General features: G+C 39.1%; 1 protein-coding gene across 1 annotated transcript; it reads right to left on the bottom strand.

Moving 5' to 3' along the window:
* Positions 1-223: 223 nt before the first annotated feature.
* Positions 224-19,757, bottom strand: LOC141500187 (uncharacterized). The gene is made up of 7 exons (XM_074203177.1): positions 19,082-19,757; positions 9,786-9,872; positions 9,062-9,403; positions 6,796-6,909; positions 3,636-3,752; positions 3,097-3,234; positions 224-1,682 (listed from the first exon to the last, which is right to left on the bottom strand). The coding sequence occupies exons 2-7, from the start codon at positions 9,868-9,870 to the stop codon at positions 1,570-1,572; spliced, it is 909 nt and encodes a 302-aa protein (XP_074059278.1). The 5' UTR covers positions 9,871-9,872; positions 19,082-19,757; the 3' UTR covers positions 224-1,569.
* Positions 19,758-27,061: the final 7,304 nt, after the last annotated feature.

Here is a 27,061-nt window from a genome sequence, read left to right as displayed (position 1 = left end):
GTACAGAGTGAAAGGAAAGAAAAAATATAATAGATGATAGTGAGAAGGAATGGATGGAGGGAATTACAATCAGTAATAGCAATAGTAATAGCAGCTATGGGAAAATATGGAAGTAACTTCTATGATGGATTTTTGATAAAAAAAAAACAAAAAACAAAAGTGATACACCCAAGACAGAGCTAATGGTATCAGAACACAGACTGAAACACATTTTTTTCTCTTTCCTTCACTTTATTTCTCATTTTACATTTTGTGGGGGGGAGGGGGTATTATGTTTACTCTTACAACAAGAATATTTCAGTAATGCGTAAATAAATTAAAGAACATTTTTTAAAAAACAATAGAAGTTTAGAGAGTAGAAGAAATTAATAAAACATTTTTGTCTTCCTTTAGGAAAAAAAAAAGAAAGAAACGCAAGTTCAAAATCCCTTTGTAAATCTCTTTGTAAATCATTGTTCTATTATCACTAGTTGGAATCAGCCACCTGAGTCTGACCCCCAATCTAGTGAGTTGGAATAGCTGGCAGGATGCTACCAAGGATGCTGCCAAGTGAGGGTCTCAACCCCTCTCCCCACAATAAAACTTTTTTAATATTTACTTTTTTTTTAGTTATTGCAAGACAATGGGGTTAAGTAACTTGCCAAAGGTCACATAGCGAAGTAATTATTAAGTGACTGAGGTTGAATTTGAACTCAGGTCCTCCTGACTCCAGGGTTGGTGCTCTACCCACTGCACCACCTAGCTTCTCCTTAACATTTACTTTTTAAAATTTAAAGTTTCAAATTCTCTTCTTCTCTTCAGACCCTTACTCACTCATTGAGAAAAAAAGTAATATGATATCAATTATTCATGTGAAATCAGGGAAATACATTTCCTAATGAGTCTTATTAGAGGGGGAAAAGGCAAGAAAAACAAAGTGGAAAAAGTATGCTTCAATCTACACATAGATTTAATGATTTTTTTCTCTAAATGAATATAGTAGTTTTCATACCAAGTCCTTGGATCATTGCATAGTTCAGAGTAAGTCTTTCAAAGTTGATCATCATTGCAATAATAATGTTACAGTACCGAATGTTCTTTGCATCAGTCCATTTAAGTTTGTCCAGGGTTTTCGTTTTTCATCATTTCTTATAATACAATAGTATTCTATCACAATGATATATCACAGGTTATTCAGTCATTTCCCTTTCATGAGTATGAGCTCAATTTCCAATTTTTTGCCATCACTAAAAATGATGCTATAAATATTTTGAACATATAGGTCCTTTTCCTTTTTCTCTGATTCTTTGGGATATAGACTTCATAGTGGTATTGCTAGGTCAAAGAATATACACAGTTTTATAGCCCTTTGAACATAGCACCAAATTGTTCTCCAGAGCAGTTGGGAACAGTTCACAACTCCACCAACAGTGCATTAGTTTCTCCATTTTTCTATATGCCCTATAACATTTGTCATTTTCTTTTTTGACATACTAGCCATAGGTGTGAGGTGGTACCTCAGGTTGGTTTGTTGACTGCCTGCTTTGGCATCAAGAGAATATAAATAAGGCCTTTCCAGTCTCTTCAAGGTCAGAGACCCTCTTCCAAGGCTGCATGTGTGATGCCAGAGCCAGGCATTGGATCCATAGAGCAGAGACTTTGGAGGTTGGGCAAAGGCCTTCTCTCAGATGCCTGGAAGCAACCTGGGAAGCAAGGTTTGGTGATTAAGTTGAAGTATTTGCTAGGATTGTGTTCCTGAAATGTCTAAGAACCCTGAAAAAACTAAAATTAACATTTTTTTACATTTGTTTTCAATTCTATTGGATCCCCAACTATTATGGTACTGTGCTGGGCATTCTGAAACTGAAGTCACTACACCTGGAGCAAGGATCCTTAGAGGCCTTACCTGGCACAATTTGCCTACCTGACAGTTGCTTCTCCACACAATCAGGGAAAAATCAATGTCTAGCATGATTTCACTAGCTTCTGGATCATGGCTTCTTAAACTGGGGTTCATGGACCCCCAACATCTGTGAAAGGTTTTCAGAAGCCACATGTACTTGGATTGGGAAAAATAATTTGTCTTTATTTTCAATAACCTCTAACTGAAATATAGGCACCAACAAGTAAGGAAGTTGGAGAGATTGGAGAACACAAAGGAAGGGCAAAACTGGAGTGAAAACTCCCCAAAAAGAGGAATCATGATCTTTTATCCTTTGCACATCTCATTGGAACTAAAAACCAAGGAGGGAAGGAAATCTATCTTGGATCAGGACTGCTCATCTCAATGTGGGATTGAGTTTCAGAGAAAATAGAGTGTGAAGGGGAGGAGGATGCATAGGAAAAAAGTGGTGAAGGAAGATATAGAGGGAAAATGAAAATTGAAAAAGAGGAAATGGGAAGAAGGAAAAGAAACAGAGGGGTGATTCAGGGGAAGGAAAAAGAGAAAGAAGTAGAGATCAAGAAAGAGAAGAGGTGTAGAAGGACTGAAAAGGGGAATGAAAGGAATAGGAGGGAGAACTAGAAAAACAAACTCAAAGACAGAGACAGAGAAGGATACATAGAAAGAGAGAAGGCGGGGGAGGTCTGCTTTGTTTTTCCCTTTCCATATCTAGCCAAGTCCTAAACAAATGCTCTCATTTTCTAGAATTCTAGAATCCTGGTGATTATACTCCCAAGAATCCTCCCTTTATCTAATATAATTAGAGCAACTGTCCAGTTGTTCCTAATTTCTAAGTGAGAAACTTATTGGCATTGGCAGGACAGTCTTGGAGGAACCTTTCCCCCCCATTCTACTACAAGACTCATCTTCCTCCACACATTCACCTAAAACTGTCCTTAGGGGAACTTTGTACATATTTTATATCATGCCCCAAGGAGGTTCTCATCTTCCTCTCCCTACAAGGTCAGAATTTCACCAAGCTCACAGCTTGCCTCAAGTATAAATAAATATTGGCAATTCCAGATCTTCCTTTCATTTCTCTCCTCAAATCAACACTACCCCCCTTGTCCCACTTCTTGCTAAAAGTGAATTCAAGACTCCAATCCTTCCACGGTCCCCTATTAGATTCAGGTAGGTCACTCCCAGAAGTCACAACTATGAGTACCTGGAATTACCTTTGATTTGGCCACAGCACAATCCTTTGAATACAGTGAGAAGTGTCATGGACATTCTCCAGGGCAGGAAAAGTGAGATCAGAAAGGTCACCCAGTCTATCCAGTCTAGCTTGTCAGATTCTTCTTTGTGAGAAAACCCTGCAAAACAGCTGGAAACCATTAGCTGGAGCTTGATCAGATCCTTGGCCCAGTACCCCTAAAGCTAGGAAAACTGTGGTTATAGGTTTCTGTTCACCAGAAACCTGCGGTCTCCCAACCCTTTAGTCAATTTCCCCTCTGGACCTCTGGCACTATCTGCCATCCTATTCTCTCAAACAGTCCATACATACTCATCCACCTTAATCTCATATCTAAGAAAAACATCAGATAAGTGATGAGCCCATAATGGAGGCTTGGAAAGGTACTCAGAATCCAGAAATACAGGTGGACTCAGGGACTGGAGACCAGACTTGGAGACGGGGGGGGGGGGGGGGGGGGGGAGATTGAGTTTTAATAGTATTACACAATTTAAATACATTCTTGTACCTATTCTTTCTTACCTTGGCATCGTAGCAGGATCCATAGCAAACACAGGGAAATTCCTATTTCAAATGTCCAAGTTACAACCAGGATACCATTTACTTCCCATAGCCAGGGGGTGGTCTGGGTAAGATATTCTGAAAGAACCCCCCCAGCACAAGACTGTGACCCTTGGGTCCCTCTGGACACTGTCTCTAAACACATAGAAAATCCTAGAACATTCCAAAATGAAAAAAGATGAGGTTGAAATGGAAATGATCTCCATGATGTCCTTCTGATGGGTAGGGGAATGTTCAGTAAGTCTGGAAGCCCTTAAAGAATCAGCCTAGGTTCCTGCATGTATCAGAATATGTTTTACTAAGCAAACAAGAAGAATAAGAGAATTCCAAGATAAGAAGTTTCTAAAGGACTAGTTATAGGATATAAGGGAAGGCCTAAGATGAATGAAGCCAGTACTGAGGATAAAATGAGCTTGTGAAGAAACTGGGCAAATGAGAAGAAGAAAGTTGAACTTCCCACATAGTCAACTGTGCTGGAAAGATTTTGTGAGACCAGGACATAGCTGTAACTTTTCCAACTGTCTTTATTCTTCCCAACGTAAGAGTGAGTTTGATTTATAACAATGCCCAGTCTACCAATTCAAACCACCTTAGATTCAGTGTGGAAGTCTGAGAAGGGTGTTTTAAGAAGTAAAATGATCATAGACAGAAGTTCTGTTCCAATAATAAAGGATTTCACCATGACCCCTTGGTGCTGTGCAAAAGTTAGATGAAATCAGGGAATTGAAGATATTGCAGCAAATATGGGTGTACAGCAAAACCCTTGAGGAGGAGAAACCAACTTTGGGAAGGAGACAGGTCATCCTCAGTCATGGCCAGATCTCTTTCACAGATCCTATCTTACTCTTCCCTTTGGTCAGGGGAGGTCCTTGGTAAGTTCAAAGAGTTTTGGAGGACTTTGGAGGATTTGAGACTTCCCATTTTATTAAAAGTGCCCTAGCATTATCCTCCTGGGACAGCAATGGCTGAAAGTGATGACTTTATTAAAGAGCCAATAATAAATTATACACAGATTCACCAAGCTACTAGTGTTCTTCTTGAGTAAGCTTCAAATGGAAAAGAAGGAATTTCAGCATCTTACATCTGTGAGTTATCTGTCTGATTTCTGTGTCCTTTCCCCTGAGTTCTTACAGATATTTGGAAGTGATGTTTTGTACCAATTGTTTATACCACCTAAGTAAACACTTTCTAAAATCGATTTAAAGTTGGTAGGTTTCACTTATTCTAAACTGATCATCTTGAGAGGGAAGCACACTAGTGGGGGCTCAAGTCAATGATATTGGAGAGTCACCACCAACTCCTTAGTGGTACTCCTAGATTCCTAAGGGGGAGATATAGCCTTACTTCACGACTTGAGACCCATCAGTGAGAATTAAGTTTATATGGGCGATGCTAAAACGTCCCAAAAAAGGAAACAACATTGAACTGGTGTTCTGACCAGGGCAAAAAGATGGCATAACTAAAATTGTTTTCTCATTTTAAAAGACCAGTATACTTCTAAGATTCAGTTAACTTTCTCTATGGATTTGCAACATTTTTATTTCTGTAGAAGTCAGAGGACCCCAAGGGCCTATGCCCTTGGGATCAGGAGGAAATCAAAAATCAGATTGCCTGGATATAACTTCATATAGAGGTTGAGAAATTGGAAGACAGTGAAATTTTTCATGATTCTCCCCCCCATGGGGAAGATTGTTAGCTTGCCATTCCATTCCATTTCTTCCAAGTGACTGGGAACAGAATGGGCCACTAGTGCTATCACAGAGCTACTGAATAACTTACACAGATAAAACAGATCTTAAGAGAATTGCAGTGGCTGAGGCAAAGACCCTGGGTTGCAGATGGTACCAAGGCTGATAATATGGACCAGAGTGCAGAGTGTGAAATCTCAGTTTCCACTGAATTTGCATAATGATACTTATCTCAACTCGTTAGCATTTCTCTCTTATTTTCTCTGATTTGGGGTCATTTTGAAAACACTCTGCCAGGCTACAATTTTCCTTCTGCTTCTTGATTAGGCACCACAAGAAAGAAAGTGATACAGTTTGCTCCATATTAGGAGCAATAATAAACCCCCTGCAGTGGTAGCATGATTCAAATCTACATTACATATTTCCATTGGGAGGGAAAGAAGGAAAGAAGGAAGGAGGGAGGGAGGGAAGGAAGGAAGGAAGGAAGGAAGGAAGGAAGGAAGGAAGGAAGGAAGGAAGGAAGGAAGGAAGGAAGGAAGGAAGGAAGGAAAGAAAAGAGAAAGAAAGACAAAGAGAAAAGGAGAGACTTAAAAAAAGAAAAGAAATGGCAGTATTCCAGGGCAACTGCTACTATCTCAGATAGCATGGTAAAGATAACTAATACTAGTTTACTGCTTCCCATGATAACTTACCAAATCACTCTAACTAGGTTTAGTTTGGGTTTTGGGGGGAGGGAGGGAAGTACACATGAGAGGATTGCCACAAGTGCTATCCTCATCTCCTAGTTACCCATTCACAAGCTCACTAGTTTATTGGACTGCAGCTTACAAGAGAACAGCGAAAGGTGTTTTATCTAACCTTTATTTCTCCCTCAGCCCACATCAGAACACTGTATAAAATGGGTTATTGTTTGTTTGTTTGTTTTTAATAAATGCTTAGTGATTTGAAATTTAGTGAATTGAGTTAAAGAGAGTCCTTTTTCAGACTTCTGCTTCTCCCCCCTAGTGTGGAGAATTAGGACTGAGGAAGGGGAAAGAAAAAATTCTTAGTATTTCTATCAGGCTCTAGAAAAAGCTTTGCTTACAGCAGGCAGTGGTTTTGCTGAGTAAATAACTGGTAAAAGATCCTGGAATGGAGAAGAACGCCCCCTCTTCTTAGAGGTTTCCAGCTGACCAGAATGTATTATGTCATAAGCTTACAAGTTTGTACAGAAGAATCAAAGGTGCCCAAGGAATTTTTAAACTCACTTTTTTTAAGGTTTTGGCCACAGGGATCTTGAGGGCAGTGCACTGGAGTAAGTGACCAGAGCCTAGTATAGGTCAGGCTCTCAGGACACTCAGGATTCTGAAAGAAGTACCACAAATCTTTGCCTAGTATAGTCTAATTGGTTAGAAAAAAAAAATGTCCTTACCTCAATTTCTCTTCATAATTACCTTGGTATCGCAGGATGAACCAAGTGTAAAAACCAAGTGTCAGCACCCACCAGGTAATTATATATACAATGAAGAGAACCATCCAGAAAACCAACACTGGCTTTACTTCTTCACCTAAAACATAACCCCCACCAAAACACTTCATTGAGGACAATCTCATGTCTGTCTACTCTGGGCCAGAACTAGCGTTTGAGGTGAGAAGCCTTGCAACCTCTCCACTCTCCCACATGCCCCTTTCTTTCAGAAGGCACATGATTCCCTAATGAAGTCAATGTTGTTTAGATTTAACCAAGTGTAAAGGATCATGAGATAGGCCCATGAGTAGCTATAGCTAGAATATCTAGAAAGTCAAGGAATATTCCATAATGGTATGCCAATTTCTTTTCAATTAATATTTCTGAATTTACATACTTCCCTTTCTTTTCTCAGCAGAAGATCCACTCATAATCTGAAGAGTGAACAGAGAATAAATAGGAAGGAAAGGAAGATTATAATAGAAAAGGGCATCCAGTTATGAATTCTGGCAGCAATGACCCAAGAAAAGATAAAAGATCCAGGTTGTCAAGCAGGATTGTGGTCATTTAGGTACAGGAGACTTGGTATATTTAATTGTGATTTATGTATCAAGGAAGATGAAAAAAAAAACAGTGAAAGGTGAAATCTCTAAGGCCCAAGGCAAAGGCTAACTAACTCAGTCACAAGAAAGATATGACTTATCATTCATCCCACATTTCTCTATTTTATCCTTGGAGAGATACTGAAAACCCTTGTCAAATGTTTTTATTATATCTGGATATATTTTATCTGTAACTGTTTCCCAAACTATTTTCTTTGAAAATGCTTTAAGGGGCAGCTAGGTGGTGTAGTCAATAGAGAGTACTTGGAGTCAAGAGGACCTGACTTCAGATTTGACCTCCGACACTTAATAATTGTTGTATGACCTTGGGCAAGTCATCTAACCCCAATGCCTTGCAAAAACCAAAAAAAAATTTTTAAAGGAAAATGTTTTAATTATAGCTACTCTTAGCAATACAAATATCTAAACCAACTCTGAAGAATTTATGATGAAAAAAACTGATAGAATCTGAATATTGATTAAAGCATATTTTTAACTTTATTTTTCATGGTTTATTTTGTTCTATATGCTCTTTTCAACATAACAAATATGGAAATATGCTTTGACATATAAAACCTATATCAAATTGCTTGCCTTCTCAAAAAACAGAGAAGAAAGAGGAGAGAATTTGGAACTTAATTTTAAAAATAAACTTTGTAAATCATTTTACATGTAGTTGGGGAAAAATAAAATACTAAATTAAAAAAAGAAAAATAGCAAATATTTAATAGTAAGCTAATTCCAGAAAATATTTTGGTGTAAACAATATTTCCCTTCTAATGATTAACTGTAAAATAATACATGTTATATGTTTTTTATGTAGCAGAAGTTTACAAACTGGCTTAATTTCACTTTATTTTATCAACCCAAGTCCCAAATACTCCAGTATCAGCATTTATGAATTCAATCCTATCCTTTAAAAGTACTTTAAAGAGGTTAGCTAGGTGGTGCAGTAGATAGAGCACCAGCTAGGGAGTCAGGACAACCTGAGTTTAAATCCAGTCTCAGATACTTAATTACCTAGCTATATGTGACCTTGGACAAGTCACTTAACCCCATTGCCTTGCAAAAAAAAACAAACAAACAAACAAAAAAAATACTTTAAAGGCAAGATGTTCCCTGTTCAGAAAAGTTTAGGAATTACTGGTTTCCTATGTCTTTTATAAGCTGCTAGCTATGAATGAAACTCTATGTAATATCCTTCTTTGGCCTGGGAAAGAGAGTGATAAGGGAAATGCATCTAGAAAGTTGGCCAGGAGAAAATGATGTTCAACTTTCTCCCAATTTCTATGGTCCCAGGTCCTCAACAATGTCTTTAATTTCCACCTTGGTCCCATTTGGGTTACTCTCACTCTTCTTCTCCCAAGTCCATTTCTCTTTTTATGTTGTCTTCCTTTATCAGAGTAAGTTCCTTGAGGTCAGGAGCTTTTTCTTTTTTACTACTCTTTGTAATTTCAGTGCTTAGAACAAGAGTTTATCACATAGCAAGGATTTAATAAATTTTATTGACTCAAAAACCTGACTTTCCTTTCATCATTCATCCTTTAGCAAATAAATTCTCAAATGTATTATCACATTGGCAGAATAAGCACCAAGTAGGAAAGAGCACATACATACCCTATTATCCCAGTCCAGGCACAATATCCTCACCTGAGACTTTTAACATTACATCAGCTTCCTCTTGATCAAAACCATTTTCAAAATGACACTTGTATCTTCCTTCATCCAAGAGATTCACATTCCATATCTTCAGAGTGACATTCCCACTAGAGATAGAATCTCTCACTAGCTCTGTCCTCCCTTGATAATCAGGGTCCTGGTCTCCAAATTGATCTTTTCCATTTTGATAGAGATGTACTACCCGAGTAGATTGTAACCAGACCACCTCCATATGCTCTGCACTTTGTGCTGGGGAGAGGTGACATGGCAACTCTGCAACATCTCCCACTGAGGCCTGGATGGGTTCTCTGGGTCCAATCACTGAGAACTTTCCTGTTCAGTTATTTGGGAAGAAGATATCAGGGTTCAGAGATATAAATACAGTAGCAAGATATCAGTCTTTATGATATAGATGGGGGAGAAGAATGTTGTTTTCAAGCAGGATGAGAAACACTATAAATGAGGAAGGAGGGGATAGAAGGAGGATGAAAGAGATCCCATGAAATGGTGAAGATATCAAGAAGTCCCCAGAAGGGAAAGCAAGGACAACTAGTGAAAACCCCAGGAAATAATGTGAGAACAGAGAAATTGAAGTGTCAGGTAATGAGGAAATGGCTTAATGGAGAATTATGAAGGTGGGAATAGACTCTCTTCAACTTCATATCCTCAATACACTGAAGCCCACTACAAAACACTGGGAAATAAACATTCATACCTGAGGCAAATGTGGATATCTCAAGGAAGAGAATGGGGACAAGGAAGCCGAATAAATGGCATGAAACATTAATCAAATCCATCATACCTAGGAAAGAAAAACAGAAGGAAGCATGAGGGAGGTCAATGACTAGAAGGGGAACAAAGAGTATAGGCTCACAGTGTCTTTGGTCACCTTTCAGCATATGGGATTTGCAGGAACAAAACCTCACTGAATATCGGTAATGGGTTCAGAGGTCATCTACTCCATCATTCATTTCAAAACTGCCCCCAAGGCAGCAATTCAACTTTTGGGTGAAGACAGCTCACCCACCATATGCTATGGAAATGCATCCTCCATTAAGTCATTTCCTTGTTGCCTCATTGGAGCAACTATAACCTGAAGAAGTTTTAGTTAGGTAACAAAAGTGACGCATGCTCAGAGAGCCTTTGAGACTGCATGTCAGAGTCTGAAGAATGTGCCATTAAGTGAGTTGTGATGATATGTAATGAGATGCCTTCAAAAGGCCTTAACCCTCGCTGATTATAAATCTCCAATTCAGCTGCCTGACAGGGACTCCAGTTTACTGGAGATATTTTCAAAGGTAAGTCTACTCTTGAGTATTTCAGACCCAAATCAGATCACTTAGGGTTCACTGAAAGTGTGCTGATAACCAACCTGAGTGTCCCCCAGGAATCCTCAAAGACCTCTGTATTCAGTCTCTAGAGAAAGCAGCATCAGAAACACAGGAAATATAAACCATGACTAAATAAGAGCTTTGGATTAACACAAATGATTACATGATAGAATAAGGCTCAAAGAATGAGTAGGCAAGATCCCTGCCTTAATGACAAAGAAATGGTCAAGATAAAAATTCAAAACAGGATGCATGCAAAATATCTACATGCAAAGTCTCAAAGAAAAATACAACTTCAAAATAAAGTGAACCAGAATTCCTGTAAGAAACAGAGAAACCATTTTTTTAAAGAATTAAAATGATTTTATAAACAAAATGACATTTCTAGAGTAAAGAGTTGTAACAGAAATTTGAGCATTGGAGGCAAGACTTGTAAGGACAATTAACAATTTAGTACAAGAACAATAGAATCTTAATGTAACAGACTCCTCGAAAATTTGGTTGAATCAAACAGAAGTTAACACCTACATGGAACAACCTGAAATATTAAAAGTCATTCAAAACACTGAAAAAAAGAAGAAAATTCAACGTATCTCACATTTAAAGGAAACCTAACGTGGAAAATGGAGCAATGAGAAATAATTTTAAAATCATTAGACTGCTTGAAAGTGCTGACCAGGAAAAGAACATCAAATTTTAAGAAGTTATGAAAAGAAAATTGTGCATGTTCAATAAAGAAGTTCAGAGAAGAAAAGGAAAAGAACCTAGTGATTGACTCCTGAAAGAAAGCCTGAAACAAAAACTTCGCAAGGACATCATAGCCAAATAACATAAGGTAATATTAAGAATATTCCTTCTGCTCTTGATGAAGTAAAACTGATAAATTGCATGCTTAGATACTGAAAGAATTGTTTATGTGATTGTTAAGTCATTTTCAGTGATATCTGAAAGAACATGGTAAATGGAAGTGTGACCTCTGACTTGGAGGATGGCAAATGTGCCCCCCCATGCCCATCCCTTTTTTAAAGAAGATGAAATCTTTAAGTATAGGCCAATTCACATCAATTCCTAGGAAAATGCTAGAGTATTAAAGAGATGATTAATGAACACATCTATAGCAAAATGTCTCATCTAGGGTGTTTGTGGCTTCATCAAGAATAGCTCATTACACAAGATTAACTTTATTTCTTTTCTTGATAAGGTTATTATAACTGATAGGAGATACAGAAAAGATAATCTATATAGATTGTTAGTAAGGCAAAAAGATAAAGTACTTCATGTTTTCCTTATGGAAAAGATGAACAGATGCTAGGTAGACAATATTACAACTGGATTGGTTAGAAGTAAGTTGAACAGTTGAACTAAAAGAATGTTAATTTCCAAAGTCAATTTGGATGCAGGTCTCTAGGGAAATGCTCTTTTTTACTTCTTTATCAATGAGTTGGAAAAGGGAGATATGCCATGCTTATCATTTGCCATAAAAGTTAGGCCCCCAAGTTAATATACTGAATAACTGAATTGTGTCCCAAAAGATCTTGGTCAGGATAGAACAATGCTTCTGGAAATGTGGTCTGCTTATCTTTTATGCTTATCAGATACTTTCAGAGGGTTTATTTTAATAATAATAGTAATAATCATAATAATCATAATAGAATTCTAATTTCTAATGTGGTCAGTGTTGATAGATCTTACACACATAAATAAAAGCTCTTTGTTAGGTCCACAGTAATTTTTAAAAATGTAACGAGATCCTGAGGCCAAAAGATTTGAGAGTCTCTGGCATAATTAGGATGAATCTAAAATTATTAATAGCAAAAAAGTAAAATAATAAATGTATATGTACATTGCATTGGGTTTAAAAATCAATATCATCTTGGTGCAAAATTAGGAGGTGTTTGGTTAGATGGCAGTTTGGGGAGGAAAAGGCACTTTTTGTAGACTACAAGCTCAACATGAATCAACAAAGCACCACAAAAGTTTGTTTGATTTTGAATTACATTAAGAAAGGCTTCCCTGATCAGATCACTTCTGCAATATTGTGTTCTGATTAGAAAGCATACTGATAAGCTAGAGAAAGTCACAAGGAGGGAAATCAATGTGAAGTGACTCATGATCATGCCATTTGAATACTACAGAGAAGCAAGCAACCTAGACTTAAAAAATAAAAAAGCTAACTCTGGAAATATGTTGTGGGACAGCTTTACAAGCAAATAAACTCCAGGAGGGGGAAAGGGGCTTGGTGATACAAGGCCATGAGTGTTGCATGAGTGTTGTCAGGGCATTCCTCTAATGGAAGCAGAGGAGTGTGTGTGTGTGTGTGTGTGTGTGTGTGTGTGTGTGTCTGTGTGTGTCTGTGTGTCTGTATGTGTCTCTGTGTGTCTCTGTGTGTCTGTGCTTTATTTGTGTTTTTGTAGAGGCTTGGCTTCCCCTGAAGGAATGTGATCTGTTCTCAAAACTATCTCTTTGTTAGAAGAACCTGGATTGGATCATAGTTCCTTCAACGTGGAAGATTTCCTTCTTCCATGGATTGTCTTTATTTGGGTAGCTGTGCATTACTGGAGGGATTGACTCTCTATTTCCTTTGGGGGTGGGGTGGGGAAAAGAGGAGAGCTTTCTCCTTGCAATTATGCTGTGATAACAAGCACCTAAGCATAGACCATCCTGCTCCAAACCTTCAATTTGATAACTAAAGATACAAAGGAATCCAGGGCTAAAAACAAAAAGCAGACTCAGATTATCTTGGAGGACATGTCTGCAAGCAGATGGACCCTAGTAAGGAATCAAAGGCTTGGGATACTAGACATGAGTGACAACTGAATCTGGCAAAGGGAAAAGGGAAGTACTCACAATTACCTGCCTGATCCTTACCATATGGTTTAAGGTCTCTTAATTCTTACTCACCTAGTCTAAGAATCTTTTTGCATATTCTAAGTATCCTTTATCTGGACTCATATGCCTGATAAGCTCCATGAACCATTTGTTGTTCCCTTATTCTCTTAAATCTCTTCATTTCCCTGTATTTGGGGGGCACATGTTCATTTTATTCTGTTTAATTCCCTCAGTTTCTAAATTCTTAAAATAATCCTTTCAGTCTCCCAGTCCCAGTCCTGCTTCCCAAGACAAGGTTTGCAGATTAGTTTCATTTCGTGAGAATCTGCATCTCAAAAGATCATTTTGAGGTTCACTATAAAAACAGATTTGACCCCTGTACTTCTTCTTTCCCTATTATGTCTTGTCATTTCTTTTGTCTCCTACCACTCCAATACCTTGGTGCCATGGAGAATTTAGCCTAGATCCTGTACATAATAGGTTCTTCATAAATGCTTCTTTCTTTTTTTCTTTCTATCTTTCTCTTTCTTGTCATGGGATGTCCTAGACATCAGAGGCTTTGATTGTTGTCCTCTTGCTTTTGTTTGTGAGGCATTCATAGGCCTGTGAAGGTTAAAGATTATTTCATCAAATCCCTCTTAATCCCCTATTGGACCACCATAGCTGTCACACACATTTTTTCAAGAGAGAATTTGAGGCCAAAAGAGGAAAATTATCTAAAGGAGCTTCCTTACCAAAGCTAAGGGCATCTCTGTGACTGAAACCCAAGTGTTTTGAGTCCCAATGCTGTTTGTTCCCCCACTACATAAATGCCTGGCTTGGAGAGTGAAGAAGTCATGGAGTGGACCAAATTATTCTGTGAGCTTCCTTAATATGAATCTGTGTGTGTGTGTGTGTGTGTGTGTGTGTGTGTATGTGTGTGTGTGTGTTTGTGAGAGAGAAGAAAAGGAGGCAGAGAGGAGGAGTCTATGTGAGTAAGACTGGGGAAGCTGGCCCTGAACTTGGAAAATGTAACAGGAAGGATGTGGCTCACATTGTCAGCAACCCAAATGCTCCTTGGATGAGGGAGGAAGTCCAAGAAGCTTCTTAAAGGAGAAATGAAACTGGGGAGAAGTAGATCAGTTCCCCATGCAAATTCTCTAAGAGAAGTCTATAGTGGGTTCCTTTTCAAATATAAGAGATGAATCGATGGGTTGCTTCAATGGAAACACTTTTCAAACTAGAAATTCTTTAAACCTATGAAACAAAAAACAACAAAAAGCTTTCAGAGAGGCAGCTATGAATTAGTGACTGAAGCATAAAGGACCTGTGTTGGATTCAGAAAGACTTGGATCAAAGTTCTGTCTCTGAACCAAATTTCGTGTGTGACCATTAGCAAAATATGTTCTTTGGGTCCAAATTAACTCACTGAGATTAAGTGGCTGACCTGCATGAACAGAATTTTCACACTAGAGATGGTATTATTTGACCTAGAGTTCAGGATACATTTCCCCCACCCCAAAGTTCTCCCTAGTTCAGCACAAGGGGCTCATGATCTCAGAAGAAGTGACCTTCCTCAGAGTTGCCATTTGTCATAAATCTTTGAGTGTAAGGAAATGAACAACCTAGAATTCGGGCAATGTGGTTCTTGGGAGCTGTCAGTAACAATGAGACTTCCCCTAATCTCAACTGCTTGTTTGAGCATCCAGCTTCAAGTTATCAAATGTGCACTGAATGCCAACTATATAAAAGACCTTACACTCAGCACTAGAGAGAAGGAAGCTACCTCCCAATGTCTGACTTTGGGGACCTTCTAATCTTAATTAAAGAAGCAGTCTGTGACCCAGTTGGATAAACTATTGGACCAGATATCAAGAAGAAAGACTTTAGCTTAAATTTTGTCTCAGATGCTAGTTGGGTAGTCCTGGACAAATCACTTAACCTCTCATCCTCAGTTTCCTTATCTATAAAATGACCATGAATAATAACTTCTAATTCATAGGATCCTTTAGAGAATCTAATGGATGATATATGTAAAATGCTTTGAATACCTTAAATACTATTACAAATACTATCCATTATTTTTATTATTGTTATTACCTGAGTCACTGATGGGAAATGAGACTGGAATGATAGTGGTTTGGCAATGGGGTAGGGTGCAGGGTGCAAGGTACAGGAGAAGCATCAGATGGTTGGTATCTTTGTAGTTAAAGAGTTTTTATTTTAGATTATTGTCCAATGAGAAGTAAATGAATGTTTTGAGAAGCCTAGTCTGATCAGAGCTATGTTTTTATAACAACAATCTAGCAGTATGGAGAGCAGGGAGAAATAAGGATGCTGTCCATTCCAGACACCTCTCCCCTGAATGCCAGAGTCATTGTTTGTATAAGCCAGACACACACACTTACCTGATGAGCCATTTAAGATCCTTGGGTGATGGTATATAATTCTTGAAGAGGAGAATAGATAGAGTTCTTAGAGTAATATTTTGCTCATCAACTTCTGTTGAAAGGTAGAGATTGCAAGAAATGACAAGGAATAGAGAGAAGATGGTGAGACTAATAGAGGTGGACAAATATGGGGTTCTCAAGGAGCAAGTAAGGCCCCACCAACTCTATCAAAGCAATCAATCAACCAGCATTTAATAAAATCTCACTGTGACTAGTGATTATGTAAAAAATACATACCAGAAAATACCAATAAAACATTTTTTAAAAATCTACTGAATGGGGTAGCTAGGTGGTACAGTAGATAGAGCACCAGTCCTGGAGTCAGGAGGATTTGAATTCAAATCCGGCCTCAGACACTTAATAATTACCTAGCTGGGTGACCCTGGGCAGGTCACTTAACCCCATTGCCTTGCAAAAAACAAAAAGAAAAACTTACTGAATGCTAAGCACTGGGGATTAAGGAAACAAGAAACAAAATAGAAAACAATCCCTACTCTTGGAGAGTTCATGCTCTAAAGCATAAGACTCAGGCACAGGCTGAGGAGAGGCTAGAAAGGACTATCTTGCTTGGCAAGCAGCAGCATTTGAGTGATCCTAGTTAAGATGGCATCTTTGCCCAATGAGAATAGTGCATTTAACTCCCCTGGTCTGGTCTACCATGTTGATCCAGACAACTACATCACTCCAGGTTGTCTGATTTATTCTATTCCATCTCCTCCATACTTCCCACTATGCTCTGCACCCTCCACTTAATCTGTTCCATCTGTCTCCTCCATCATAGGTACTCCATCATAACTAGTTCACCCTACCTACTGTACCTTACACAATCTGAAAATATCAAAGGATCCAGAGTTCATCCAGTCTAAACTGTTCCATGACAAAATTTCTGTTTAGAACATTCTGAACAAGTAACCATTCAGCTACTGTCAGAAGACCCTTGAGGAGGGGGAAACTGATACTTCTCTAGTCAGTCCTCTACATCAGGGCAAGTCGAACAGTTGTTTTCCTGATATAAGATCCAAATTGACCTTTTGCAACTTCTTCCTATAGTTTTCAGTACTGTTCATTTACAGCAGTTTACAAGGGAATAAGATACAATACAGAGGTAATATGATTTGCTATATCACATGATCAGTGTATTAGAGAGTTTAATAGAATGCTTCTATAAGAAAGGTGATGAAGGATGAGTACCATTAACTGGAAATTTCTGCTGCTGTGTTAAGGGGAGATGCTATGGCAGAGAAAAAGGCAGTTATTATACTCCCCATCACCCAGATATCCCTTCTCTAGGATAAACTTCCATAGTTCTTCAGTAACCTCAGGATCTCAAACTCAAACTGTTCAATACAGAACTCATTGTCTTTTCCTTATCTTTTCCATAGATCCTACAGGTCCAGTTATTGAGAAGTGTTCAATTCATTCGAGTAAAACAGGGGATGGGATCAGGACAGAGTACAGCAGAGGGTAGAAAGATCCTAATTTCACAATATGACCTCACAGAATGAGATAGTTGGAAGGGACCAATCCATTCCAGAAAAAAAAAAAAAAAGAACAATTCCTACAACATAACCAAGAAGTGACCTTTCTTATTTTAACTGATAACTTTCCAGGAGGAAGAATCCACCATCTCCTATGAGAGTCCATTTCTCTTTCACCCCCTATAAGTAAAGAAGATTTTCCTGATATCAGGCTACCCTTGCCTCTTGGCAACTTCTAGCTATTGTTTCTAGTTTAAAAAGTTTGCGAATTAGTTACTGAGAATCAAGACAACTATGAATAAGTCTCTTTAGAAAAACACCAATTTCTCTCCTCCTAGTCATTGTTTCCCATTGTTTCTTCAAACTATTTCTGAATTTCCTCTCCTCTGTCACAATGAGAGGGAGTAGTAATATTCCCATTCAAAGTTTCCATTATAAACGTGTATACCCTTTGATCCAGAAATACCACTCCTGGGTCTATACCCTGAAGAGATCATGAAAAAGGATAAAAACATCATTCCTATAAAAATATTCATAGCAGCCCTGTTTGTGGTGGCAAAGAATTGGAAATTGAGTGATCATTTGGGGAATGGCTGAACAAATTGTGGTATATGGATGTTATGGAACACTATTGTTCTATTAGAACCCAGGAGGGATGGGAATCCAGAAAAGCCTAGAAGGATTTGCATGAACTGATGCTTAGAGAGGTGAGCAGAACCATAAGAACAATGAACAGCAACATAGGGTTGATGATCAACCTTAATGAACTTGCTCATTTCATCAATGAAACAATCAGGGACAATTTTAGGGTATCTGAGATAGAGAATATTATCTGTATCCAGAGAATGAATTATGGAGTTTGAACAAAGACCAAAGACTATTATCTTTAATTTTTTTTAAAAAAGGTATCTTATTATATAATTTTGCTATGTCTTATATTTTATTTTTTCCTTAAGGATATGATTTCTCTCTCAACACATTCAACTTAGATCAATGTATAGCATGGAAACAATGTAAAGACTATCAGACTGCCTTCTGTGGTGGCGGGGAGGGAAGCGAGATTTAGGAGGGAAAATTTGTAAAATTCAAAAAAACATTAAAAAAAAACAAAGTTTCCATTATTTCTACCCTAGAAAGTTCTCCCCCAAAGTGAGACTATGATGTAGAGAAGATTTTCCCTTGGTTTCTCCACCTTTTGAAGGGTAAACTTCTCATTAAGACAAATCCAGAACTTATTAGCTGCTCTCCTCTTAGAAAGGGAGAAAAAGAAAGAACCCTGAAACGGTAGGGGGGAAGGAGAAGAAGAGAGGCTGATAAGGTAGAAAGGAAAGAAGAAAAAGGAAATGGGAAGGAGAAGATTTAGAAGAGATCATGAGTTGAAGTAAAGTAGGGGATACAATAAGGACACTGCAGGAAGGACAGAAGAGCAGAAAATGATTTTGGGTAAAATGAAGAGTTGAGAAATATAACACTTCTGTAATGTCTTTCTTCAGTCTTATTGATCCTTTTTTTAGGCTTTGAGATGTGGATAAAAGCACACCTTGACACCTGTAGATACTGGAGGCATCCCAAGGAATGAGGAAGTAATGAAAACCCTGAAAATAAAAGAGTACAAGGAACTATCTCTATTACCATTACACAGTGGAGCAGAAGGAAAAGTATTAAAATGAGAAGGGAGAGAATAACAAAAAAGCAGAAAAAGGAGAGGGAGAAAAGGAGGAAGAGGAGGAGAAAGATTAAGGAGAAGGATTAAGGCTATTTCAAGGATAAAATCATAGAAAAGCAGAAGTCTATGATATGGGGAAATAGGCAGTGTTGGTATCTGACAGGGACACAGGGGGATCAGTGACTATACAGGAAGTACAAAGTGACAAAGATCAGGGTATATCTGACTGAGGAAGTCTGTAGAAAACTGACCCCTGTGGGTATGGGGTCATTACTTACCCTGTGATGATTCCAAAGGCAGCTTCTGCACTGGAAAGAGTGAACTGGGGCTAGGTTAGAAATTCTTTCCCCAAATGCTGATAGCCCGAAAAACGTCAGGACACATTTTGTGTGGATGGTTTGGGCTTCTGCTATCTGGTGCAAACTTCTGGACCACTTGTTCCGTCTTTCAGTCCCTCAGACACATTGCAGGTGGGGTGAAGGAAAGATGCTTCTCCATGAGGATATCTCCTTGGCAGAGGACTTTAGAGGAAGACCCTATTACCTTAACTCTCCTTTGTGACTGAGACTACAGGGTTCATCATGAGAAGTATTTCAGATCTTGAAATGCAAAGGAAAAGTGAGACAAGGAAGGGGGAGGATCCTTCCTGAGTGTCTGCTCTAAACTCAGGACTGCAGTCCATTTCCACTCAGTCTAGCCCTAGCCCATGTCACTTCCCTTTCTCTTTCCCCCTTCCAGTCTTTATTTCTCTGGTCTTTCAGAGTTGTCCGGTGTCTCTGGATAGGAACAGAAATTGCCTAAGGAGACACTCACCTCCAGTAATATTTATGGGTCTTCAGGACTGGGTTTTGGAAAAGGCAACCTTACTTTCTAGCTATGAAACTCTATAGTTGCTTCGTGTTCCAACTGATCTAGACCCCATTCTGGCCCTACCTTTTTCCCTTTCTCCTAGCTCTCCACTTCAGGCAGCCAGTCTGTTTCCTACTGCAGTCCCATCTTCATATCTGCATTTAAACCCAGGTCTAAGTTCAACCCATATCCAGGGACATTTCACCTCCAGCTTCATATCTTGCTCTTTACTCCCAGAAGTGGAGGGAGACAAGAACTAGAGGAAGGAAGGAGGAAGTGTTATAAACCTTATTCTTACTGAAAGGTCTTTATAGAGGAGGGAGAGAATTTATCTCTGACACTTCTTTTCATCTTTCTACTTTGTATGTGGGATGGGCAGAAGAGACAATAAACTAACTCATATTTACTTTTGTGTGTGTTTGCTGTGGGGCTATAAGGGGATGAGGTAGCAAATTATGGGACTCATTCACTCCCTGGATCCCTGATGTTGAGCTTGCTATTGAGAGGAAGGATTAATCTGATAAAACACCTATAGGGTTGGGTTTATGCAAAAGGGCTAGAAGGGATGTGAATAGATCTTTGGTCATTACCGCTAAAATCCAGTTTAAAAACTACTTATTGTGTCAGAAATTGTTCTTTAATTTTACACTCTAATTTGAATTCTAAATTCTTTTGGAAATTTACCTTCAATATTTCTGCCTTTCTAAAGTCCCCAAGTGCCAGAAGACTCAGAGACTGGGCCTAGGAAGACAAATTCTGGGACATTACTATCATAAAGGACTACCCTGAATGGTTAAATTAATCCTCTCTTCCCTCCCTCACCTCCACTACTTCTTAAAACTTTATTAAAGAATCATGGAGATTTTTATGAAGCAAATTTTATTTTTTATTTTTTTATTTTTTATGTTTTAACATTTAATTTGTTCTCCAATTATATACAATAGTAATTTGTACCCACCATTTTTGGAAAGGCTCTGAATTCTACAATTTTTCCCCCATCCTCCCTTCCCTCCCCCACTACAGAAGGCTGTCTGATAGTCTCGACACTGCCTCCATGCCATACATTGATGTAAACTGAATGTGTTATAAGAGTGAACATGAACATCCTCCGCCACCCCCCCCCAAAGAAGTTGAGAAACCTCAAGAATAGAGAGAGGAAAAAAATTGTGCTTCAGTCTGTTCAGCTTTCAATGGCTCTGTCTCTGGGGTGAGTTGTTTTCTTTATCATAAGTCCACCAGAGAGGTTGCTTCAATGTTTTTCCCACATTTGCTATTACTAGCTATAACTCTACTCTATTTCTCCCCACTCTCATTTATTCTATTCTTTCTCTCTCCTTTCACCCTGGGCCTGTCCAAAAGTGTGTTGAATCCGAGTACCCTCTCCCTCAATCTTCCCTCCCCCCTTTCCCCTTTATCCTATCCCTTTCTTCTTATTTTTCTATAGAGTAAAATAGATTTCCTCACCCTATTAAGTGTGTATGTTATTTCCTCTCTGAGCCATTTCTTTTTTTTTTTAGTTTTTGCAAGGCAATGGGGTTAAGTGGCTTGCCCAAGGCCACACAGCTAGGTACTTATTAAGTGTCTGAGACCAGATTTGAACCCAGGTATTCCTGACTCCAGGGCCGGTGCTTTATCCACTGCGCCACCTAGCCACCCCTCTGAGCCATTTCTGATGAGAACGAAGGCTCACTCATTCCTCTTTGCCTTGCCCCTTTCCAATCCATTGAAAAAGCTGTTTCTTGACTCTTATGAGAAATTTCTTAGCTTCTTCTTCATCTACTTTTCCTTCCTCCCAGTACTTTCCTTTATCACCCATTGACTCCATCTTTTGAGTATATCATACCATTATATTACGTTCCTTCCTATGTCCTGTCTATATATGCTCCTTCTAACAGCTCTTGTAAATGAGAAAGTTCATATGAGTTATCAATATCTTCTTCTCACGCAAGAATACAAATAGTTCAATATCATTAAGTTCCTCATAGTTAGTCCTTCTGTTCTACTCCCTCTATGGTTCACCAGAGTCCTGTACTTGGAGATCAAACTTTCTGTTCAGCTCTTTCAATAGGAAAGCTTCAGTAGTTGAATTGTTTGTTTCTGGCAGCTCTTTGATTTAGGAGTTTTGGAATTTGGGTATAATATTCCTGGAAGGTTTTCTTTTGAGATCTCTTTCAGGAGGTGACCAGTGAATTCTCTCAATTTCTATTTTACCCTCTGCTTCTAGGATCTCAGAGCAATGATGCTGTATTATTTCTTGAAAAATGAAGCCTAGGCTCTTCACTTGATCATGGCTTTCAGATAGCCCAATAATTTCTTCTGGATCTGTTTTTGAGGTTGGTTGTTTTCCCAATGAGATAGTTCACATTTTCTTCTAATTTTTAACTTCTTTGGAAGTTTTATTTCTTCCTGATTTCTTGCAGAGTCATCAGCTTCCTTTAGTTCCATTCTGCATTTGAAGGAGTTATTTTCTTCAGAGAGCTTTTTTATCTACTTTTCCAGCTGGCCAATTATGCTTTTTAAGGCATTCTTCTCCTCATTTGCCTTTTGCTTTGCTTTTTTCCATTAGGCCTAAACTGGTTTTCAACATATTATTTTCTTCAGTATGTCTTTGTATATCTTTCACCAAGTTTTGATTTGGTTTTCATGATTTTTCTGCATCACTCTCATTTCTCCTTCCAATTTTTCCTCCATCTCCCTTAATTGCTTTTCAAAGTCTTTTTTGAGCTCGTCCATAGTCTGATCCCATTTTCTATTTCTCTTGGAAGTTTTGGATATGGAAACTCTGATTTTGTCATCATCATAGTATGTGTTTTGATCTTCCATAGGACTAAAGTAATTCTCTATGGTCATATTCTTCTTTTTCTGTTGTTTACTCATTTCCTCAGCCCAAGACAGCACTTTCAAGGCTTTGGGGTTTTTTTAGGGGGACACACCACTGGGACCTTTATTCTTCAAAGGACTTATGTTTTCTGGCCTGTGCTTTGATAAGTAGATGGCCAACAGGACTCCCTCTGCCCTGGGGCTATAAGGAGGGATCCTGCTATCTTAGTATGGAAGCCCAAACTGCAATATCTGAGTGTAGGCAAACAGCAGAGTCCTACCCCAGGGAGAGCAGAGAAATCTCTGTAGACTTCCCTTACAGTCTCTGGAGGTGCAGGCTGCTTTCTCAATATTCTTGCTGCAGATTCTGTGGCTGGTACTCCTCACTCCACACTCATTCTGGTGTAGCAGAATTCTCTCCCCACCCCTTCAAGCTGTTGCAGGTGATCTTTGGGCTGGGATGGGCTGAGCTAGACTGAGGCTGGGACGGGTGGGCTGGGATGTGCTGCTGCCACAGCTTTTTTTCCAAGCCCTGGTCCTAGTAAAACACACCTTTCCTGCAGAACTTCTAAGTTATCTTGTACTGTGAAAGTGTATCACTCAGTCTTTCTGTGGGTTCTGCCCCTCTAAATTTTGACTAGAGTCATCATTTGTTTGTTTATTTTGGAGGTGGGGTGGGGAGGAGCTCCCAGGAAATGCTGCCTTCATGCTGCCATCTTGGTTCTACCTCCAAATTTTATTTTTTTTTTAATCAGTGAAAATGCTCCCATAACTTCCCACCTCTTCCTATTCTCTTCATTAAGAAAGAAAAATAAACCACCCACTTGAAACATACATAGGCAAATAAAACAAATTCCTCCATTGGTCATATTTTTTTTAAATCTCAGTTTGTACCCTGACTCCATCATCACTCATTCTGGAATTGGGGTGGGTTATTGTCTTAATCAGAGATTCTATTGTCTTTACAAATTGCTTGTCTTTACAATTTTGTTATTTTATGAATTATTCCTCTGGTTCTTCTCATTTCACTCTAAATCAGTTCATGTGAATCTTATCAGATTTCTCTGAAGTCAATTCCTACCTTACTTCTTATTCTGCAAGAATATTATTGAGAGGGGGTGGAGCCAAAATGGCGACAAAGAGAGGACCGTCTCTTAGGGGCTCTCAATCAAAACTTATAAACTAAGGACTCTAACTAAATTTTTGAGAGACAGAATCCACAGAGGGATCCAGTGAGGCATTTCTCCAACCCAAGGTAACCTGGGAAAGAGCAGAAAGACCCGGCTCCACAGGGTCAGAGGGGTGGCCCACCACAGGGGTGGCCTGCCAGAGCAAAGGAACTTCAGCCTCCTGGAGGCAGTCCCAGGGCACTGGGAGCCATGGCTCCCAGCAGTAGGGGTGTTTCCTGACCTACACCATGAGGAGCACCAAGCACAACTTGGGGGATCAGTGGGAGGACCTCCGCCAGAACAAGCATGTGAAGCCCAGCCCTCAGGGCACACAGCAAGCAGTGTGGCCACTGCTGCCCAGATCCAGGAACTGGAAGCAGAAGCCAGTAAGCAGGAGCCCCCAGGGCATGAGTGCTGAGCCTAGAGAGGGGAGTGAAGAGAGACTGCTGAAGTCTGGCCTCCATCCCTGGAACAGGACACTGGGGTTCTGACTTCACTCAGATCCTGATTGCAGTCTAGGCCCCCCCATAGAACAGCAGGGCCCCCCCACCTCAGCCCCGCAGCAGAGGGGTGCTCTTGTGGTCATTCCCAGACCAGGAGGGAAGACGGAGCCTCACATTCAGAGGGAGATCTTTGTGTGGGGGTGGTGTCCCATTAATACTCAAAATCTCAGGAAGCACCCCAAAACCAGGCACAGGCTGAGGAAATGAGGAAGCAGAGAAAAAAGAGGAACACCATTGAGAAATACATGGCCTGTGATCCAAGAAGGAGCAAAATACTCAATCTGAAGATGAGGAAGTCCAAGCTCCTGCATCTAAAGACTCCAAGAAAAACAGAAATTGGGCTCAGGCTATGATAGAGCTCAAAAAAGACTTTGAAAATCAAGTGAGGGAGATAGAAGAAAAATTGGGAAAAGAAATGAGAGAGATGCAAAAAAAACATGAAAAAGAGGTCAGCAGCTTAGTCAAGGAGATCCAAAAAAATGCTGAAGAAAATAACATGTTAAAAACCAGCTTAGGTCAAATGGATAAAAGTTCAAAAAGTTATTGAGGAATAGAATGCTTTAAAAAGCAGAATTGGCCAGATGGAAAAAGAGACAAGAAAGCTCTCTGAGGGAAACAAATCCTTCAGACAAAGAATGGAACTGAAGGAGGTTGCTGATTTTACCAGAAATCAGGACACAATACTTCAAAACCAAAAGAATGAAAAATTAGAAGAAAATGTGAAATATCTCACTGAAAAAACAACTGATATAGAAAACAGATTTAGGAAAGATAATTTAAAAATTATTGGAATACCTGAAAGTCATGATCAGGAAAAGAGCCTTGACATAATTTTCAAAGAATTACTATAGGAAAATTGCCCTGATATCCTAGAAGCAGAGGGCAAAATAGAAATGGAGAGAATCCACTGATCTCCCCAAGAAAGAGATCCAAAAAAACAACCCCCAGGAATATTACAGCCAAGTTCCAGAACTCCCAAATCAAAGAGAAAATATTACAAGCAGCCAGAAGGACACAATTCAAATATCATGGAGCTGCAGTCAGGATCACACAGGACTTAGCAGCAACTACATTAAAAGCTCATAGGGTTTGGAATGTAATATTCCAGAAGACAGAAGACCTTAGAATGCAACCGAGAATCAACTATCCAGTGAAACTGAATGTCCTCTTCCAGGGAAAAAGATGGACTTTCAATGAACCAGGGGAATTTCAAATGTTCCTGCTGGAATGGCCAGAGCTGAACAAAAGGTTTGATCTTCAAATACAGGACTCAGGTGAAGCATAGAGAGTGGAGGAGAAGGGGAAAATATGAGGGACTTAATGATGATGAACTGCAAGTATTCCTGCATAGAAAATGATACTGATAATACTCATATGAACCTTTTCATTTAATAGAGCAGGTAGAAGGAGCTTTTATAGATGAAGCATAGGAGAAAGCTGAATTCGAAGATAAAATATGGTGTAATAATGGTGTCAGTAGATAAAAGGGAAATGTAATGGGAGAAAGAAAAAGGAAAGGAGGTATAGGCTAAGATATTTCATATAATAAGACTTTTCTTTATTACAATGAGCTATTGCAATGATATGGAAGGGGAAAGGCAAGGGGGAATGAGGGAAACTTCACTCTCATCAGAGGTGGCTAGGAGAGGAAACAGCATATATATACAATGGGGTATAGACATCTGGACTAAGAAGGAGAGAAAGAGGACAGGGGGAAGAGAGGGAGTGTGAGTGATGGAAGAGAGAATGGACCGTGGGAGGAGAGTGGTCAGATATAACACATTTACCTTTTTACTTCTTGCAAGGGGCTGGTATTGGATGGCTTGTCCAGGACCATAGGGTCGGGTGGATTCTGGGCCTAAGGGGTGGTATGTGGGCTCAGGGCCTCTTGGTCAGGGATCTGTCTGATGCGCTACTCAGATACCCTACAGCAGAGACAGAGTGAAAGGAGAGAGAAAATATAGTACATGGTAGTGGAGAAGTACGAATGGAGGGAGTTGCAATCAGCAATGGCAATGATGGAAAAATATGGAAGTAACTTTTGTGATGGACTTATCATAATGAATGTGATCTACCTACGACAGAGCTGGAGGTGTTGGAACAAAGACTGAAGCACATTTTTTATTATTATTTTTGGGGGGTGCAGGGCAAATTGGGATGGGTGGACTGCCTGGGGCCACACAGCTGGGTGATTGTTGGGTGTCTGAGGTCAGATTTGGACCCAGGTGCTCCTGGCTCAAGGGTCAGTGCTCTGTCTGCCACCCAGTCTCCTCTACTATTATTATTACTATTTTATTTTATTTTGGGTCTTTTTTTTGGTTTTTGCAGGGCAGTGGCGTTGGTGTGGCTTGCATGGGATCACACAGCTGGGTGATTGTTGGGTGTATGGGGCTGGATTTGGGCTCAGGTGCTCCTGGCTCCAGGGCTGGTTCTCTGTCCACTGTGCCACCTGGCCATACCTATTATTATTATTATTATTTATTATTATTATCATTGTTATTATTTTCCTCTCCCCTTTATCACTCATGTGGGTCTATATTTTGGGGGAGGGGGTATTATGTTTACTCTTAAACAAGAATATTTTAGTAATGTATAAAAAAATTATTTGTACAAAATGAGAATAAATAAATAAATGGAAAAAAGAAAATAAAGTAAAAAAATAAAAAATAGGGCCTTAAAAAAAGAATATTATTGACATTAAATTATAATTTACCTGTTCAGTAATTTCCCAAATGATAGGTAACTACATCAATTCTATGCCTTTGCCACTATAAAAAGAATAGATATGAACATTTTTGTATATATGAACTATTTTCACTTTCTTGTATTCTTTCAGGTATAAATCTAGTAGTGGTATCTGACAATCAAGGGGCAAGAACAATTTAATAACTTCCTGGAACTAGTTCTAAAAAGTTTT

The sequence above is a fragment of the Macrotis lagotis genome, chromosome X (assembly GCF_037893015.1).
Source record: "Macrotis lagotis isolate mMagLag1 chromosome X, bilby.v1.9.chrom.fasta, whole genome shotgun sequence".
Classification (NCBI taxonomy): Eukaryota; Metazoa; Chordata; class Mammalia; order Peramelemorphia; family Peramelidae; genus Macrotis; species Macrotis lagotis.
The sequence above is the reverse complement of the archived record's forward strand: the minus strand, read 5'-3'. Positions and strand labels throughout refer to the sequence as shown.

What these genes read in the sequence shown, in the direction of transcription:
- LOC141500187 (XM_074203177.1), bottom strand. Translation starts at nt 9,870, where the DNA reads ATGATGGATTTGATTAATGTTTCATGCCATTTATTCGGCTTCCTTGTC. An exon ending in GTTCATCCTGCGATACCAAG is followed by an intron (nt 3,753 to 6,795) that starts GTAATTATGAAG and finishes GGGTTCTTTCAG; the next exon opens with AATATCTTACCCAGACCACC. An exon ending in GTGCTGTGGCCAAATCAAAG is followed by an intron (nt 1,683 to 3,096) that starts GTAATTCCAGGT and finishes CTTGCTTCCCAG; the next exon opens with GTTGCTTCCAGGCATCTGAG.